The 20,537-nt window shown below is 34.0% G+C and overlaps 2 protein-coding genes across 2 annotated transcripts; one reads left to right on the top strand and one right to left on the bottom strand.

Moving 5' to 3' along the window:
- The first annotated feature begins 11,448 nt into the window (after positions 1–11,448).
- LOC107028945 lies at positions 11,449–13,197 on the top strand. The gene is made up of 2 exons (XM_015230192.2): positions 11,449–11,867; positions 12,010–13,197. Exons 1-2 carry the CDS (start codon positions 11,783–11,785, stop codon positions 12,858–12,860), a joined length of 936 nt encoding a protein of 311 aa, XP_015085678.1. The 5' UTR covers positions 11,449–11,782; the 3' UTR covers positions 12,861–13,197.
- A 107-nt stretch (positions 13,198–13,304) lies between these two features.
- Positions 13,305–19,569, bottom strand: LOC107028944 (protein BREAST CANCER SUSCEPTIBILITY 1 homolog). The gene is made up of 14 exons (XM_015230191.2): positions 19,349–19,569; positions 19,197–19,250; positions 19,042–19,112; positions 18,447–18,560; positions 17,471–17,958; positions 16,913–17,023; positions 15,844–16,809; positions 15,621–15,721; positions 15,132–15,318; positions 14,959–15,053; positions 14,737–14,863; positions 14,481–14,646; positions 14,248–14,366; positions 13,305–13,849 (listed from the first exon to the last, which is right to left on the bottom strand). Exons 1-14 carry the CDS (start codon positions 19,402–19,404, stop codon positions 13,508–13,510), a joined length of 2,997 nt encoding a protein of 998 aa, XP_015085677.1. The 5' UTR covers positions 19,405–19,569; the 3' UTR covers positions 13,305–13,507.
- Positions 19,570–20,537: the final 968 nt, after the last annotated feature.

Genomic DNA, 20,537 nt, shown 5'->3' on the forward strand with positions numbered 1-20,537 from the left:
CAGAATAAGGTTAATAGTCATAGTTGGCTTTGAGTCCTACATTTGAGACTGAAAGAAAATAATTTAGGTCTACTTTGTTAAATGCTAAACTTGCTAGAAATAGGGGTTTAGATTAATGTTTTGGATTCCTTTGTTGTTTACTCGATTGAGAGAGGAAAGAGATATCTAAATCTGAAACTTTGAGATAGAAAAGAGATTAGGGTTGATTGATGATAATCTAGATTATCTATGATTTAATGAGAATGTGTTAATTGCAATGAGTGTTGATTGAATTCCAACATTTTCAATTCTCATATATCCCTTGTTTGATATCGTCTTTGCCGAAAACAATAGTTTGATTACCGAAATCACTCTTAAATTGATAACCTTTTATCATGTGTGTTAAGATTCAAAATTGTAGCTATTTACTTTTTGTCTTTTCATTTGGCCATAAATTGTTCTTTGTGGGATTCGACTCCAACTCTTAATCCGTATTTTTATTAACGATGACCACTTACTCTTCGAACTTGTTTTGACGGTAATTTGAGCATTACCAATAATAACGTGGTACCAGGGAACAATTCACCTGATTTAGGATTTCTAGTTTACTTATTTCTATCTAAATAGTGAATACTTGTATTTACTTTATTTTTTCTTGCTTTTATGTCTTTTTGTGATCATATGTTTCAGAGTGGTATGCTCTTTACCTACCCATGGCCTTGTCGTGAAACAAATTTGAAAATTCAATTTCTGCTTGGAGTCGTTGATGAAAATCTCAATGGGGGTAAAAATAATCCCTACACTCAACTCTCCCAAGAAAAGGAAATCTTCTCAACATGCACCTATATTAGTGCCATGAAGATGTCAATTTCTATTTTGAACTCCCAACTCTTATGACCAGGGTGGGAACAAGAGTTGTGGAAGATGCTACTCCTTACCCTGTGGGCGGAAAGAGTAAAGATTAATCTTGTTATTTTCACATTGCTAGGTATTGTGGGATGATTCAACTCGAATATGAGATCGTAACCTTAGAAGCCAATATGAGAAGAGAAACTTAATTTCTTTTTATAATTATCAAATGGCTGAATATTACATAAATGTCTCAAAATGACCAAAAAATCAAGAAAAATACATTAGCAGTATAAATAATGCCTCAAACAAATTTTGACTTGCACAAATGACCTTAAAATATCGTGACAAATAAAAGAACAAAACTTTACTTCCTTCCGTAAATATTTGAAAATGATCGAATATTACGTAAAAGATACATAAACTATACAAGATACGCCTCAAAAAATTTTTGACTTGCACCAATGACCTTAGAATATCATGACGAATAAAAGAACAAAATTTTACTTCGTTTTGTAACTATCCAAAAATGCCCGAATATAACGTAAATGCCCCAAAATGATTAAAAATGGCTGAATATGATAAATGCCCTAAAATGGCTGAAGATCAAGAAAAATACATAAATAATACAAATAAGCACCTCAATTCTTTTTGTAACTGTTCAAATATTGCCAAATTTTACGTAAATGCACCCAAAATGGCTCAAAAATCAAGAAAAATACATAAACAATACAAAAGAACGCCTCAAAAAAATTTGACTTGCAACAATGGCCTTATAATATTGTGACAAATAAATTAACAAAACATCACTTCTTTTCGTAAATGTCTGAAAATGGCCGAATTACGTAAATGCTCAAAAATTGCTGAAATCAAGAAAAATACATAAGCAATACAAAAAATGCCTCAAAAAAATTTTAACTTGCTCCAATGAGCTTAGAATAACGTGAAGAATAAAAAAACAAAATATTACTTCTTTTCATAACTATCCAGAAATGGCTGAATATTATGGAAATACACTAAAACGACCAAACAATCAAGAAAAATACATAAGCAATACAAAAAATGCCTCAAAAATTTTGACTTGCATTAATGACCTTAGAATATCGTGACGAATAAAAGAACAAAATGTTACTTCTTTTCATTACTGTCCGAAAATGGGCGAATATTACGTAAATGCTCCAAAATTATCGATAAAAATACATAAACAATAAAACGCCTCAAAAAAATTTTGACTTATACAAATGACCTTAGAATAACATGACGAATAAAAGAACAAAACTTTACTTCTTTCGCAACTGTCTTAAAATGACTGAATATTACGTAAATGTCCCAAAATAATCGAATTAAAGAAAAAATAATACATAAACAATACAAAAAGATGCCTCAAAAAATTTTGATTTGTACCAATTACCTTAGAATATTGTGACGAATAAAAGATAAGTCACAAAAGTCATGTATTTCATCAAGAAGGAGTGGTTGGGACGTAAACCATCTACCACGTACAAATGTCTTCAAACTTAAAATAAAGGATAGCATATCAAAGTGTCAAAGTCCTCCGAACATGATGATTCACCAACTTTTGATATTCGAATCACAAATGAGATCAACTAGCCACGAGTACGAGAGTTAGGAGTGTCATAACCTACATCATGAAACAATGTAGGCACAATTATGCATTAGATCATGGAATGTAACACGTATGATAGCAATGTATCAAAGTTATGAAATTATTCTAAAAGTATTTTGGATGATATGGAATGACCATGCTAAATCATAAGATAAAAGGAATAGAAAATATAAGACATAATCTTGGTAAACGTAAGCTTAACACATCTATAATACTTTGAGATACTTTAAAAGTAACCTTAGTTCATTATTGTGGTAAGTTTGTCATTAAATGACATAGACCATGTGAGTTATAACATTGAATCCAGATTACTTCTCTCACACAAAGAAAAGAGTGTCCTACTTACAAAGGTAGGACCATGGGTATGAGCTAAGATGGATCCTTTACATAATGTCTGAGACAACATCCCATGGTGGCACATAATTCTATGGCTTAGGGATTGCTACCATTTTGTTTATATTAAAAAAGAGAAAATGAGTGTTTAAGAGTCGTCGCTTATTTTTTAAAGTAAAATTAAGAAAACTATATTTTCAAGATTGAAGTAGAAATCAATTGAAAATATTAAAGGGGGTTCGGGGTTCACATTAACATTTCAGGAAGGGTTTGAAAGCATCCGAAATGCCCGCTAGCACGGGTTATCTGCTAATTAATTATTTGGCTAAACGATTTTAAAATAAAAGCATACTTTGTTTGAAAAGATAACAACTTAAGACTTGAAATTGTTTTTAAGGGAAGGGAGATAGTATAAGGATATTATTTATGTATGAGATATTCTAAAGTCAAGTATAATAAATATATTTGTTTGATTTAACAGTTATGGTTTGTTCATATTTTGGGGTAGAACCGTCAATATAGGCTAGGCCCGTTGGACTGGCCTGGCCTAACCCGGGATTTAATAGGATTAGGCTAAGATTTTTGGAGCACATTTAAGAAAAGGGTTTTTTATCCCGGCCTGAATAAGCCTGTTGATTTGATGGGTTTGAGAAATATAGGTTGTGTCAGCCCGTGGGCCAAAAATAATTAATTAAAAATATAATATAATATTAAAATTTAAAATTAGAGAGAGTCCAAATTCAAAAAAAATAGGTTAATATTTTTATTTAAATATTTATACTTGTACTTGAAAAAAAAACTTAATAAATAGAGATAATTTCAGAAACCTCTCTCCAGGCTTCGCTCTATAACACTCACCTTCCCTGTGGTTTACGATATTACGTCTACCTCCCTTATTTTGATTTTCTTGTAACCATTCTGTAAACCTATTTAAATAAATATAAATTAATTTAGATTTGAAAAATTTACCCTTATATATGAATGTTTAGATCTAATATTCAATGATTTATCTTTATTCGTTGGATCATGTTTCTTCTTCGCTTGTGTAAATGTTTAACTAGAACAAAATCTTATCGTTCTTATCGAATTTCTTTCTTGGGAAGTTCAATTTTGTCTTCTATTTGAAGAAATTGTTGCCGAAAAATGATGGGTTATTGCGGGGAAAAAATTTACGTGAATTGGTAAAGGTGAAATAGCGAAAAGAGTTAATATTTGGTGAAAATGTGGGTCAGCTTAGTTGAAGACTTTGATCTTTGTTAGATTAAAAAAAACAAGTCTTTGTGTTAATTTATGTTTATAGTATTTGTTAAATGAGTTATTTTTTATATAATATTTATTAATAAGAAGAAATTTATATAAAAAAGAGTAAAATTGTCAAATCTATATTAATTTATATTTATTTTAAATAGATTTAAAGAATGGTTACATGTAAATGAAAATAAGGGAGGTAGACGTAATATCGTAAACCAAAGGGGAGGTGAGTATTATAGAGCGAAACATGGAGGTCTCTGAAATTATCCCTAATAAATATTATAAAAATAATTTTATTTAGATTTGATTAACAAGTACTAACATTAACATCATGTAATATTGTTTTGTCGATACTTATGATAATATATTAAATTATAATTTAAAAATTAATTTAATAATTATAAAAAAATATAATTTTTTTATAAAGTGGGCTGGCCCATCAAGCCTATAGACCACGTACTTGTGGGTTGGGCCGATCATTTTCTGGCCAACGACAAAAATGGGCTAGCCCGGCCTGACCCGTAAAATGTCAAAGCCTGTATGGGTTAGCCCGGATGGGGTGGGCTAGCACATATTGACAGCTCTATTTTGGGGAACTGAATTAAGGAAAATAATTTATTCTCTCTCTCTCTCTCTCTCTCTCTCTGATCTTGGTGCACGTTGGAGTGCACTAGCTTACACCTCGCCAGAAATGGAAAGAGGACGACCGCGGAAACCTGCGCAGAAAGACCTAGCAGAAAAAATACTGCATGGAATCTCTACTAGTTCTAATGGAGGAAAAACAAACACAACTTCCCGGAGTGAGATACATCCACGCACACCAGAAGAAATCAATACTATGGTGGTGGAAACCAAGGGAAACAAGTAAGAGATGAAGAATGGCTGGAGATAACACAACAACGAGGATCTGGTGAGGGTATCCATAAAACCCCCCATCGAGGTCAATGGAAAGTAAACTTGGATAAGACTGTGGGAGGTGCACACAGGAAGTTAAATCTTCTAGATGTATAACCTGAGAAGCCTTGGGTAAACCTGTTTTCCACAAATCGACTAGCTGGGAGAGGTATTAATTTAAACTATATAGCTCCAATAATTGTTAAGGGAAGAAAGTACTAGAAATTTTGGCTGAAGATGAAGATAAGGACGATAAGAAATGGTCACCTTCGGTGATTGTATATGTTGTAGGAGCAAAATAATCTATTGGATCTATGAAAAGGTTTATTGCAGTCCAGGGGCCTTTCTCTGCTAAACCAGTAGTGCTATATCATTCTGATGGATACTTTGTCGTTAGATTTGCAAATGTAGAGGAAAGGGATAAGGTGTTGGGTGGAGGACCTCACTATTTTCTCAAAAGGCCTGTTAAATCTTCTAGATGTATAACCTGAGAAGCCTTGGGTGAACCTGTTTTCCACAAATCGACTAGCTGGGAGAGGTATTAATTTAAACTATATAGCTCCAATAATTGTTGAGGGGGAGAATGTACTAGAAAATTTTGGCTGAAGATGAAGATAAGGACGATAAGAAATGAGCACCTTCGGTGGTTGTATATGTTGTAAGAGCAAATAAATCTATTGGATCTATGAAAAGGTTTATTGCAGTCCAGGGGCCTTTCTCTGCTAAACCAGTAGTGCTATATCATTCTGATAGATACTTTGTCGTTAGATTTGCAACTGCAGAGCAAAGGGATAAGGTGTTGGGTGGAGGACCTCACTATTTTCTCAAAACGCCTGGTATAATGAAGCCTTGGCTCCCAGAATTTAACTTCAAAGAAGACATCCTCACCACTATTCCGATATGGATAAAACTTCCTACTCATACCCTTAACTGCTGAAATTTTGTGGTACGAAGCAAAACAGGAAGTTGTTTGGGACAACCACTATATGCTGATGAGTGAAAAACACAAAAAAGTCAAATATCATTTGCGAGAATACTGATCGAAATGGATGTGGCTAGACCTCTTCCCAAGATGATTAAGATTCAAGACCCTATGGGGAGAGTGTTGGAGCAACAAATCTGGTATGAATGGAAGCCACTGTTTTGTCAAAAATGCTTACAAGTAGGTCATTCATGTGTAGACAAGCCAAAAGAAATACCAACAAATAGAGGACAAGGACGGGCAGAGGAAAGAACAGAGGCTTACAACAATGGGAGATAAGAATCAGGAAAGCAAATAGAGCCAAAGTCATATCATATACATGAAGTGGGAACACAAAAGGAGAATGAGAATACACAAGAGCAGGAGAACTGCAAATTGTGAGATACAGCTCAGCTGGCAAAAGAGTGGCATTGCAAACTACATGGATTGAAAATATTGAGCAGGGTGAGAGTTATATGCTTGAAAGTGGGCAGCATAGTGGAGCAAGTGAGGAAGCACAGGTTTCACTAAAGGAACCCTCCTTTTCAAGTACCTCGGGGTTCCACTCAGTTCAAAAAGCTATCTATTAGTCAATGTCAACCATTAATAGTTAAGATGGTGGGGAGAATCAACACATGGACAGTAAAGTTTGTATCATATGAAAGGAGGCTCCAATTGGTACTAAGTGTTATAACTTCAATCCATGCTTTTTGGTCACATATTTTTCTCATCCCTAAAAATATCCTACAAACAGTAGAAACAATATGTAAGAGATTCGTATGGAAAGAAGATGCACAAAGTAAAGGGAAAGCACTCATTGTAAGGGACACACTATGCAAGCACAAGGTTGCTAGTGGACTAAATGTAAGTGATGTTTATCTATGGAATAAAGCAACTATACTAAAATATCTATGGAATCTTGCATAAAAGAAGGATAAGTTATGGATTGTTTAGGTCCATACATACTATATTAAAGGCAGGAGACCATGGGAAGTAGCAGGGCAACAAGCTTCTTGGATGGTGAGGAAGATCATGCAAGCATCTCATTGGATTTCTGAGTTCGAATTCAAACGACAGAGATCGTGGATGCAGAAAATTTCACCATTAAAGATATGTATAAAAAGATGAGGGGGGAGTTCACAAAGGTGCCTTGGAGAAGGTTGTCATGTAATAATGAAGAGAACCCAAAATGGATCTCCATACTCTACTTGACCAAAGATAGGAGATTCTATACCAAGGATAGGCTGGATAAATGGGGGATACCAAAAGATCAAATATGTTCACTATGTAAGCAAGAGCTAGAGATGCACCAATATCTTTTCTTCTCATGCACTATGGCTGCTAGGGTATGGAGTAAACTATTACATTGGTTGTGCATTAACAGAAACACTGCAGGGTGGAATGAAGAATTGGAATGGGCTGTTTCACATGCCACATGCAAAGCACTGCAAGATGAACTATATTGACTCTCTCAGCTGACATGTATGGCAAGAGAGGACCTACAAAATTTTTCAAAAGAAAGAAAGAACCACCAAGGTGATCACCAGGAACATCATTCAAGAAATCCATTGTAGAAGCAGTATGCAACCGAAGTTGGCTGCTTTCATTCGTAATTGCAATTATTATCCATAGAATAGAAGTCTACTTGTACGGTTAGTAGAATGGAATTTGAGATTTGGGACATATAAAAAAAGAATTAAGGAAAAACCATAGGTTAATTAAACAAACAAAACACAATAACAAATAAATGAATAAATAATAAAGGGAAGAAAGGTTTGCGGCGCAAGTCTGGTTTTGTCCGCCTGAGCCAACACTTGACCTAATTTTTGTTTAGGGCCTTTAGCCCAATTCTTTCCCCTTTTTTGTACCTGTCCAAGACTAAATCTTGAAACTTATTACTTTGGGCCTTAGTCCTTTTTTTCACCTGTCCTACAAACTAACAAGATAATAATTAAAATAGAAGGGGGCTTAGGCCCAATAATTACAAAATACAAAAGCTGAAATTTTGAGGTTATTTAGATCATTTTCAATGCAATATACAGCGTAACGACTAATGTATATCGTTGTATATTGTGCGTATCCAGCACTTTGATTCGCTCCGAACACATGCATGTCAACTCCAAGGACTTCTTCAATTTCATTAATTTGGTTGGGTGGATAAAAGAGAATTGGGCCTCCTTTGCCTATTTCGAGATGCAAGGGAGAACATGTGTAGTCCAAATGACTCAATACGAGGGAGTTCATGCATAAAGAAAATTTAATTAATAGCTCATCATGGAATCTCGGGTATAATTTAGAAGAGTCAACGACACCAAAGAAAACAGGCACATCGTTGACAAGAAATTCGACCTATACTCGAGCTATATAATAATACTAAGGACCTAACTCCGAATAATAAGATGCAACACTTTGGTATCCAACAAATTTGATGTAACAAACATAAATAGAAAGAAAAAACAGATTCTACATGGAGAAACATAGTCAGTGGTTAATAATAATAAAGAGGAATGTGAGAATACTACTGCATTAATTGTTATTAACATAGAAAAAAGGAACAAAAACATATTAAACTCCATTAAAAAAATGGATGCTAACAGTAGGATGGTAGCATCTTATTGAGGCAGTAACACATGATAAGGGAGAAGTAAGAATCCAACAATGAAGATAACAAGCAACAACTTGTATGAATGAGGATTTGAAAACTGCTGGACAAGGACAACTTCAAGCAGACTGAAAATTTGAACTTAAACAACCTCATATTAACCAAAATAAACACATTTTTCATGCTCACATTTAGTTACAAATCTGAATGGTTCCCTAACTCCGCGATTCAACTAACAGTTCCATTTCTTAACCAAATGACTTGTCACCTAGAAGAATTTCAGACAATCAAATACCCCAACACTTTTTATTTAAAGACAAAAACTAACAGGCACATAATACGAGAGACTTGGATCATTCTAAGGAGGGGTTAAAATTATTCGAGTTAAAATTACTTAACGCAGGGAGCAACAACAACTAAAGAAAGGACTATTGCATTATGTCTTATTCTTCGAATATTAACTATCCTGTGAACTACAAACTGATATAGAGAACTAAAGGGAAAGCAAAAATGCAGGCAGGGACTTGAAAAGAAACGAGAAACATATGGGCTAAAATCTGGAAAGAAAAACAAAATCCTACATTTTATGCTAGTTCAACTACAAATGGTAAGACAAAATGGAGACATAGACAGCATTCCAGTTGTGCAAGAATAGCTATAAATCTCACGAGATGTTCTAACATCGATGAGAATCTGCTAACACACAATCAAAGAAGGCAACTAAAACACATGTGAACAGTGAAAGAAAACAGGTAAGTATAGCTAACACGTTCAAAGAAGGAACCAAATGAACATCAGAACTATTTCAAGCGAGATAAAGCAGTGGTTCAGCTGACTATAGAAATACAAAATCGAGCTAACAAATTGTAACGCCCAAGATAATCTCCAAAGCGATTTCACTGATGCTAATTAGCACACATTCGCAATTCAAAACTCACAGAAGAGTGAAGCAAAAGCAGACGACAATGCAAGGAACCAACTCCACTTAACAAACGGGTATAAAGAATGTGATACAACACACCATATCGAAATAGAATGTAAGAGGGAGCTGAGACTACCTTTATTGGAGCAGCGACTGCAGAAGCCTTCCACCACTAAGCTTAAAAATTTTGCAGCGTACTGGGTTTAGGAATTTGCTGGATACGATTTAGCAGAGAAGAAGAAGAGTAGTGGGGTCGGTGTGTCGCTATATTGTTGTTGTATTGTTTGCTGATGGTATTGTTGGTCGTCTTGGGCTATTAAAGATAGGGCTCGGATAAGCATCGGAAAATCAAAATATCGAATTGAATTGAATTTTTTTGGTATTTTGATTTTGGTTTTTTTATTTCGATTTGGTATTCAGTACATGTTTTTATATTTTTTGATATTTCAGTTCGGTTTTAGGTATATAATTTTGTGTTATTCGGTATTTTCATTTATTGAAATATATTATATTATAATATATATTTATATTATGTTAATTATTAATGTTAAATAATAAATATTATAATTTAAAATAAAAAAAGTAAAATGTAAAAGACACTTCTTTGATGTAACTATTTTAGCCCATTAAGCTTAAAAATTAAACAAAAACATTTGTAAATTTTTAAATTTTAAAAAGGGAAAATTTCATATATGGCAAATTTAATTGATTAAATAACATTATATGGGTGTAGTTTACCTAATTACATTCTATGGGTATACTTTAGTTATTTTAGGTATCTTTAATTTTGTATATAAGGTTTCTTTGTTTTTTATTTATACAATTTTATTTTATAAAAAGTGATTTGTAACTGAAGCGTTAAATATGCTAACAATAAATTTAGATAATGCCATAATTTAAGGTAAACGTTCATAATTTAAGGTAAACGTTCAAATTCATTTTTTTTTTCAAAAAAAAAAAAAAGAAGTATACAGCAATTGAAACACAAGATAAACTTGTTTCTGCTGTTTATGAAACAACAGTTCATCCATTTTTTTTGTTTTTCTTTATAATTGAATACAGGTAATCGTTCATTGGATGAAAATTCATGTTTATTATTGCAATATTTATACAATGTTCTATTGGATTTACAAATTTTGATGTATGTGCGTTCGTTATTGTGGTGATAATTGTATATAGCCATATCGTAAGTGTTTTTCTTTTGAAAACTGGTTTCAAAAATATATAAATTTTTTAAGAAGAAATTTCGTAGGATACAATTATATACTTTTTGTTGAATAAGGAAGAAACAAAAAAAGGAAAACGACTAAAATTTAGGAGTACCTGCTAAAATTGAATTCAATTTCGAGAGGAAGGAATTGAATTTTTGACAATTTGAAATTCAAAATCGGATAGAAGTACTAATTGTAGGAGAAAAGGGTGGAATATGAATAGGAGTGATAATATTGTTTTGTGTAAAATTATATATAAAATTAAAAAAAAAAGGTTTTATACGATTGGTTTAGAATTGGTGGTGGACCCCATTAATTATAGCAAAAAAAATAAACTATAATTATAAAAAGTAAATAAATTAAACTATACCCTTATTATATAATTAATTAGGAATATTTGTCATCCCATGTAATTTTCCCTTTTAAAGGGAAAAACCCACTAAGCAGGCCCATTAAAAAAATCAAAATAATAAAACTGAATCGAAATAATAAAAATTAAATCGAACCAAATTATTTCGATTCGATGTTTGATACATATTATATAACAATCGAAAACCAATAAATCGATAAAAAAGATTAAAACCAAATCAAATTACCGAATATCCACCCCTAGTGATAAGTGAATAAGGTATGGAGTGATCACATGAAGCCAACTGTTGTGTCTAAGAAAGTCAATAACAGGTAAGAGCCAATCAATCAATTGCCAATAATTACGCATAAAATAACTTCCATGAGCCAACCATTTTTCTCTGACAAGCTAACTTCCAACAAAAACATTGAATATTGTAGAAATACAAGACAAGTTGAAGAAAAAAAAATATTTTTTTCCTCTTCCTCATTCTACTTAATAATAATAAAATTTCTCAGATAATGAGAGAATAGAAGGAAAGAAGAGAAAAAAGAAAGAGGGTTTGCAAAGCAATCTCTCCTTCTTTGGATCTCTCAAAACCATATTATAATTTTATTTATCTAATTAGTACAATCTTTATATTATATATGTATATATATATATCTACATATACTTTAGAAACTACCCTTTTCTTCTTAATTCAGCAATATCCCAAATTCATTTGTATTTCTCTATATATTTCATTCCTCATAATTATCATTCTTGAGGAGTTCCTCTTCATTTTTCTTTTATATAAAATTGATCATGAGTAGACTCCGCGTAAATTCATCTCCTGATTTAATGTCTAATTCAACGTTTGAACAATGCTATGATGATTCTGCTTTAGAAGGTAATATTTGATCATTTTATGTTTTGTTTTGTTTGTGGGATATTATTAAGTTTTCTTGATTCATTCATGACCAAAAAAAAAAAACAATGAGATATTCATGTTTTGAATTTTTATTTTATGTTGCAAATATCTGTATCTTCAGGGGTTGCAGCCAACATTAAGTTATTGCTAAAGTTGATTCAAGAGCACAAAAATGCTTGTAACAAAGAGAAGAACGATGGGCGGAGAATGTTGAGGGTGGCAACCATGATGACCATTCTGGATAGTGTTAGGACGAGAATTCAGAAATGTCAATCTTTTGGTAACAAATCACCATCAGAAGCTGAATCTACTAGTCATGTTCCCATAGACAAGAAGCACCACGAGGTGATGATTGATGAGAAAGAAAAGCTGAGGAAACAGCTAAATGCAAGCTTGGTAGCAAGAAAGAGCCTTGAAGTCATGTGTTCAAGCTTAGGAAAAGAAAAGGAGATTATGGCAGCAGAGCTCTCAAAGAAAGTCCACGAGTTGAATGAAATGGAGGACCTCATCAATGATCTCAAAGAACAAAATGAGAATTTGGTGGAAAGGTTACATGAACGTGCCACCAAGCAAAAAGAAAGGAGGCATAGCAGTGATGGAGGAGAACTACAAGGATACATTGCCCTCCAAGAGAGAAATAAGGCACTTTCGGAGAACCTCCTAAAGTCATTGGATGGGTATAAGTCTATTAAGAGGAAATGGAAGGATGCACAAGCAGAAAACATGGCGATGCATGCAACCATGGAGGAAATGACAGCAAAAATTGGTGCTGGACTTGCCAGAATCCACAGCTTTAAAGAACGAATTGCCTCTGAAAGTGTGCCCTCGACAAATATCCAAGAGGAGATTGTTGAATTAGAGCATATGTTTGAATGCTTTAAAATGCAGGTGGCAGAACACGGTCCAAAAGAAGGGGAATGTGTCAAACCAAAAGTAGATATTAGTGCTTGCAAGCCAACAGTTTTTGCATGAGTAACTTAGAAACAAGCGTTAAAACACAAGGAAGAAAAGATGGTTCTCATGGTTTTCTTTGGCATGGTCCAGGATCATGGTGTTCCACTGAAAATGGAGAAACATTAACCCATTCTTCTCTGTTATGGAGTCAACGTAATAAAGGAGTCAACTATATGGTATGTAACAGGAAATAACTAGTAATGTTGTTTTTTTATTCATCTGCAAGTTACAAGGTATCCATTTTGTCTTCAGTTCATTTTTTATTTGACCTCATTGTCCTAACTTGCAATGTAACCCTTTTTACAAGACCTTGAAGTGCTCTTTATGGAATTATAACGGAGAGCAGAATTCTGAATCTACTTTGTTTAAGGACGGAGTGGGTGGATGGGATGCAGTTATGGATTCACTCTGCAATTTTGAGCTCCTCTATCTGCAGATTTGATCAAACCTTTCAAACTATACAAAATACAAACAGAACTGGATTTTCATTTAATATTTAACTTATACATCAACAGAAGAAAAAAACACGACTTTTTGGGGTACAAGTAATTGAATGATCAAAGACATGAACAGTCATTTGGAAAATATTTAGTTTTATATAATGGCAGATGAAAAAAAAACAAGTCTTATTGCATGATGTGAAAAGCATGGGTAGAAATTTTACACTATTCCAGCTCCAACAACCTAGAGCCAGCAATGCAGTTTAGAATCCATGAGTGGCTGGCAGCTACAGCTCCAGTTGAACTAGCCAAAACTTCTGCATTAGATCTTCTGCGCGCTATAATTGAAATTTTTTCACTTCCTTCACACTGATCAAGTTGTTCGTGACTATAAATTACAAACAGTAGAGGGCATCCGGGTGAAAGAATTTCCTGATCCAGTGCAATAGGCTTCCTGTTAAGGACAATTCCTCCAGCAGCAATAACAAGGTCATGTAGGTAGCTCTTGTATGAAGGTAAAAAGTCGCCCATAAAAAAGAACTTGTATCCATTGAAAAGCTTTGGTTGCTGCAAAACAGGAATTTTGATATTTAACGAATGCATAACAGGACCTTCACAAATGATGAAACTGCAGCTAGCAGAAGATAAAAATGCACTGAGACCTATTAGCAATCATTCCAACTGAACATCAATTTCTACTTGGTAGATTAATTTAGATGGGTGAGGTGGGGGATCAATGAATCAAAGGAAATGACAATCTTAATGCTCCGAAGATTCTAGTTAAAGTTCCATTCTCTTTATGGAATAGGAATCTATTTGGGAATGCATACAACCTAAAAGTGTTTTATACACACAAGGACTTAAACATTACTTTAACCGCCACCACTCCAGAAAAACAATTACAATAGTAACAACTGTTACCCAAACAAATTGAAATGCACTTGAAATCTGGAGAAAGATGTAACCTTGTTTAAAATCCTCAATCTTCCAAGCTTAGGCCCATCCACAATGCCATGAGTATCTATTTTAATCTCATATTGTTGTTCATCGACATATTCTGTGGCTTCCAAGCTAGCAATAATCCCTGCAGGCATAAAAAAGTTAAGATGGACAAAAACAGAAACTAAACTCTGGTTGTAGAAAACACATTTGTTACTCTAACATATTAATTTGCAGTTAAGAAAACAAGGTTACTGACAGTTGATGCTCATTATCCATTTCCCAGCCAAGACACCCATCAAATACTTGAGAGTTCTTCGGCATGCTCCTTTCTCATCAGTAGAAGCAATGACATGGGTGACACTTAGGTCCCAGTTCTTGACTACTGTCACGCCAGACAACCTCTTTAATGTAGAAACAAGCTCCTGTAAGATGAGGATTTAAGTTATCACCAGATAATGAACCTCATTTGTCTCAAATAACTAAGATCCATGAAAATTATCATGTTTGCTTACTTTTTCATCTGCGGTTAGAGCTGAACAACAGAGCACTAAGTTCTTATTCTTCTTCTGAGACTTCCACTGCAAAGTAGCACCATTATCAGGTGTTGCTGAGACTTTGGGTTGGTGGATACGAGAATTTCTGCATATTAGAGGCAAAAAGAAAGGGAATAAGTACTTGGAGCCAAAATGTAAAATTTTCAGCTAACAACAGTTCTAAGAATCTGTTAGTCCGACCTTTTAATGCTATCTCCAATCTTTGTCTGTTTTCCTGGGATCTCGGATGGCAACTTAGAGTTAGCATGCAAAGGGCATAACATAACAAAGTTATCCTACAACAAGGAAAATGGAGTAAGTGGCGTTGAATCTTTTATGAAATATAGTTCTGGGTGATTGAGATTAAGACGTACAGAATCCCATCTACACTCTGGTGTCAATTTGGCACAAGGAACATGAAAGCTTTTGCGACAACTCATCTCATAACACCCAAGAGCTGCCCCCTTTACTCCACAGAAAAAACAAGTGATCCTTCGACTCCTCTTCAGTTCAGATTCAAGGTTGACCACATCATCGTCTCCAAAATATACATTAGGGGCCCTGTAGATGTGCATTTCTGCTTTTTACACTAGAAACAATTTGACTAGCAACAGATTCGAAAACGTTTTTGACAAGGCCAAATTACTGCACATTGAACACATTAGATGCAGATAAAAGATTTACACTTTCCTTTTAATTAAAAATACGAAATTGACTTGATTAAACAAGACAATTGTGACACTGATGATGAAATTATCTATAAAGCCAAGAAGTATCTGTTATTATTGCAGATAATTTTTATATATTACCATTGCCACATTTATGTGAAGGAAAGATAAGAGGACCTTCTGAAGAGTAATTACCATTCTGCACAATATTTGTGAACATGTATAACACCTGGTGCTCCATTGACATCTTCTTTGACAGGGTTTCCATTAAGGTAGCTTACCATGACTCCTGAAACCTGAAATTTTGTAACAGAAAATGGTATACAATTAATATACAATCGAGAGGCAGATTTGAAGAATTTAGAATAAATAGAAGGGGGAACTAGAAAAAGAAAACACAAAAATCAATGGCTTCTACCTCAGATATCTCTGCTGAACGGCAGAAAGCACATTGTATTTTGCTTTGGCTTGCCTCACACTTCTGCAAAACTGAATCATTCGAGTTCAAAACAGATTTCTCTGTTTCCAATGAATTGAGCACTCTCTTCTGAATCTTTTGAAGCGTAATATTATCCTTGTCAGCAAGCTGCCCATCATCAGAAAACTTCACTTTTTTCTTCCCATGAAGCTTGTTGTCACTACCAAGCTCACATTTCTTCAGTTTTGTACTAGGAGTGGGTTTCTTGTTATCCATGGGAATCAATCTATTTGCTGATTCGAAAGGCAAAGCTTCATCTTGAGTTTGTGGAATGTTACACACAGCAGTTTTCTTTCCGCCTTTTGGTCCAAAACAGTTTTTAGTTTGTTCACGTAATGATCCCTTGCGGAATATACTATGTGTCTTCAAGTCAAGTGTCTCGACACTTCCTTCACTATGTTTTTCCTGATTCACAATAGTAGACAAGTTGAAGGACTTTGAGTTATTGCCCTTGCGAAGTCTTTTAGCACCACATGAAGTGGAAATGTCTTCTACTACTGACTCAGTGACATTTCTAGAGGATCTACCCTTTTTCTTGTTTTTCAAATCCTTCTTATTCGAGATAAATGCATTGGCATTATCCTGATTGTTCTTCATAGTGTTTTCAGCTGCTTTTAGTGAAGCATCATGAACTTCTGATAATTCTCCAATTATGTTTTTTCCTTGTTTCTTCTGGCTACTTCTCAATGACTTGCTCCTGCTAGACTTGCAAACAACGTCTTTTCTACTAGTGGTTTTATTTACAGGAGAAAATATCGCGGGTGAACTCAGCTGTCCTTTATCAGTACCCTTTTCATTTTCCACAGCTGTTCTGTTTTCAGTTGCTGATGCATTAATGTCACTTTCCTCAACTGAGTGAGCTTGAGTCTTTTCCTGAGCTTCAGCAGAATCAATAGTATCCTTAAGCTAAACCATAAAAGAGAAATATTAGAGACTAAACAAGTCTGGAAATGAGAAAGAAAAAAACAGTTTTGACACCATAGGCAATAATTATACCACAGAGAAGTACCTTCATCTTAAACGGACTAGAACAAAGTTCAGGGGAGCAAGCTCTTTGTGTCCAGTCAAACATCTCACTGTCAAAAAGATCTGCTCCATTTGCTGCATCATAGGGTCCACTCTGTATAGCGAAAAAGTGGGAAAATCAATGAAATTTCTAATCAAATACATACAGAAAGTGTCAACATGAATAAGATCACCAATAAGCTTGACTCTGGATCATAAAACATGAAAGCTAAGTGGAAGGGTAGGAAAAGAGAATAACCAAAAACCTGATTAAAGGGTTTCTATAGTAATATTTTATGTACAGGAAGTTAGTTTGAAAAATAAATATCAAATGATAAGAATGATGCAGACTGGGAAGCAACCTCTCTTCCTCATCCGACAGAAAATGGATAAAGAAAGATCAAAAAAGCAATATAGGAGGACTCAGAAAATCAAATTGTAGAATAGAAACCTATCCTGCCAACACATCAGGCCAAACAATCAAGTCTTGCTAATTTTCCAGTTTAGGGTATACTTCATTCTGGAGGGGAAGCAGTTATAAGTTGGATACTATGGTACTTACTTTTGGAGTCATTTCGCAGTGAACCTCATCATCCAAGTCTTTCATATCGCTGAAGGATGGAAAAGCTGGAGGAGTATCCATGATAATGTCCCCATCTGTTTGCTGACTTGATCTTTCTACATCCTCTTCTCTCAGCCAGAAGAATGGAGATAGCACAGGTTCTCCTTTTTCATTTAGCATAGACCTATCTCTCTCAATTACCAATGGTTTCTGAACTTCATCGGTGATGGATTTGCCATTTCCACCAACTAACTTTGTAGGTGGTGGAGTCTCTGAAGGTGGATATTGTGGCACCTGTACTCTCTTCTTTGTCGGAAAAGAAGGTCTAATAAGATTTGATCCGGAAATTTTTTTGTTGCACCCTGAAGATCTTTTTGATCCTTTCCCTCTTTTTCTTTTCTGATTGTCTGTCGCTGGAGCTTCTGTTACAGTTTTAGGTGTCTCTTGGAATCCACAAACTTTTTCGCCATTAGATTGAGTGTTTTCCCCTGTATGAATGATAAAGATGCCCCACGCCAAAATTATTTACAGAAGTGATAATAACTATGGCCGTTGGCCAAGCCAATTTAGCTTCTCCAGAACCATAATTTTGATCAAAACAAATACATTTGTATTATTTTCAAAAACTAAACAATGAAGATCAGATGCAAAGCAGAGCTTCTGGCATCCATATCATCTAATGCTCTACATGAATAACAAATATGATGTCTTTAATGAGGTTGATTATTGACAACATCAAATTAACTTGATGAGAACTAACTAAAAACTCCTGAATGTCACTTGTTTCAATTAGAAATACAGAAAAACAAAAGCATGCAAGTTTTAAAATGAAAGACACGCCTGTTCAAGCATGGATTAGCACATCAAACAATCGATTCCAAACACCCTTGTTGAACAACTGCCCATGATGATAGTAGGAATATTTATACATACAATGCTTCACAAGATTGAGGAATGACAACTAATTGAATATTACCTGGTAATTTTGTGGAAGGATTGGATTGAGTGAGAAACATATTGACTCCTGAAGCAATTTCCATGTTCTTATAGATGCTCACCAAGTTATCCATGTGGAGAGCAGGTCGGATTTCTGTAGCACGAAATATTATAGAAGTTAAACAAGAAAAGAAGAAAGAGTTAAAAATAATCTGTACAGTAAAATCAACAATGAAAACATTACTCTTGAATTAAGTTTTTGTGTAACTGGACATATAAGCTTAAGCAAATAGAACTGTAATGACTCCAAGAGCACATGGAAATCTAAACAAACATGCAAAACGGGGAAACTGGCTTTTCAATCACACATTATGAGCTAAATTAGAATGCTCTTTAATTGAAAAGAGCAGCACTACTGATTGATCACCCCTGCTAGCACCTCAACATTGATTATTTTTCTGTTAAGTATATATAAACACTCATCATACCATACAACTGCTGAGCTGATTACCATTATAGCAATATACAGAGTCTTCAATTTTTAGGCAATTTTATTGATTGTAACACAAATGCTTCTATAAATTCAAACCCTAAAATACCAAAATTTGATAAAGCAGTAGGGGAAAAAAACAAACCTCTGCGATGAAATGGAACTTTGCACACCGGACAATTGGATCCAGATTTCATACCAGTTTGAATACATAAACTGCAAAAAAGGGAAAATCAAATTATCCAAATTCCCAATCAAAAAAAAAACATAAATAAACATTTTGTCATGGACTTCACTTACTTGCAAAATACATGATTACATGTAAGTGAAACAGCAGAATTGAACAGACTCAAGCTGTGAACATAGACCAAAACGAAAAAGAAACATTGAGATTATACAAAATCAAAATTTTAAAATGAAATTGAAAAAAATATATAAACAATGAACTGTACCAAATGGGGCATTTGAGCTCTCTTCCCATTCTTTCAAGGTGCGAAATATCTGCCATTATCTACAAAGAATGTGACTTGTGAGAGAAGCTGAATTGTGAGAGAGATGTGAATAACAGTAAATGTTAACAGCGAAGGTGTTCTATATTTTTGAGGGGGAATTATTTGAAATTTTAGTGAAAGCGCGCTTATTCTCTCCCGCCACAACATCTGCATTTTTTGCCCTCATTCCTTTTGGGGGCGTCCGACCTAATCCTAATTTTTGTTTTATTCTTTAAATTAGGTAATATGTTTAGGTTTTGTGCGGTCATAAATAATAATGAAAAAATTATATATAATAGCAAACTATAAGTCAAATTAATGGTATAAATATACATTGATTTAATTGTATCCTATAGCAAACTATAGTTATTTCCACCACTCTCCTAGAATCTCGCTCGCCACTCTCGTTTGGTGGAAGTCTCGCTTGCCTCTCTCGCTTTTTATACAAACACAAATGTATAAAATGTCTTTGTGTTTGTATAAAGCGAGAGAAAATTGTATAAATACATATATTTTCGTTCCCCTCTCTCCCCTCTCCCAGATCTCGCTCGCCACTCTCCCTAATCTCACTCGCTTCTCTCGCTTATACAAACAGAAACGAAGTGTATAATTTCTGTTCTGTTTCTATAAAGCGAGAGAAATTGTATATACACAGACAAATACATATATTTTGGTCCCATACACTTACAATTATAGAATAAAAATACTTCTTTTATAGTTTCTTTTGTCTTTCTCTCTTTCTCATTTTATACAAATTCAAATTGTATATAATTTCTCTCTTTCTCGTTTTATACAATTCGTTTCAATTGTATCCCTGCCCAAGTCTCTTTTGCCTTTCTCTCTTTCTCATTTTATACAAATTCAAATTGTAAATAATCGTCCTATACACTTATGATTATACAATACAAATATTTCTCTACTGAGTCTCTTTTGCCTTTCTCTCTTTCTCGTATATACAAATTCAAATTGTATATAATTTCTCTTTTTCTCGTTTTATACAATTCTTTTTATATCATTCGCTTCAATTGTATATGTATAGCGAATTATACATATATATGTTTGCTATGGAACGCAATTATGCAAACTTTGTTATAGCATACAAATATGAATTTTATATTTTCTATACGTGGAAGTTGCCCAATAATAATTG

The sequence above is a fragment of the Solanum pennellii genome, chromosome 8 (assembly GCF_001406875.1).
Source record: "Solanum pennellii chromosome 8, SPENNV200".
Classification (NCBI taxonomy): domain Eukaryota; kingdom Viridiplantae; phylum Streptophyta; class Magnoliopsida; order Solanales; family Solanaceae; genus Solanum; species Solanum pennellii.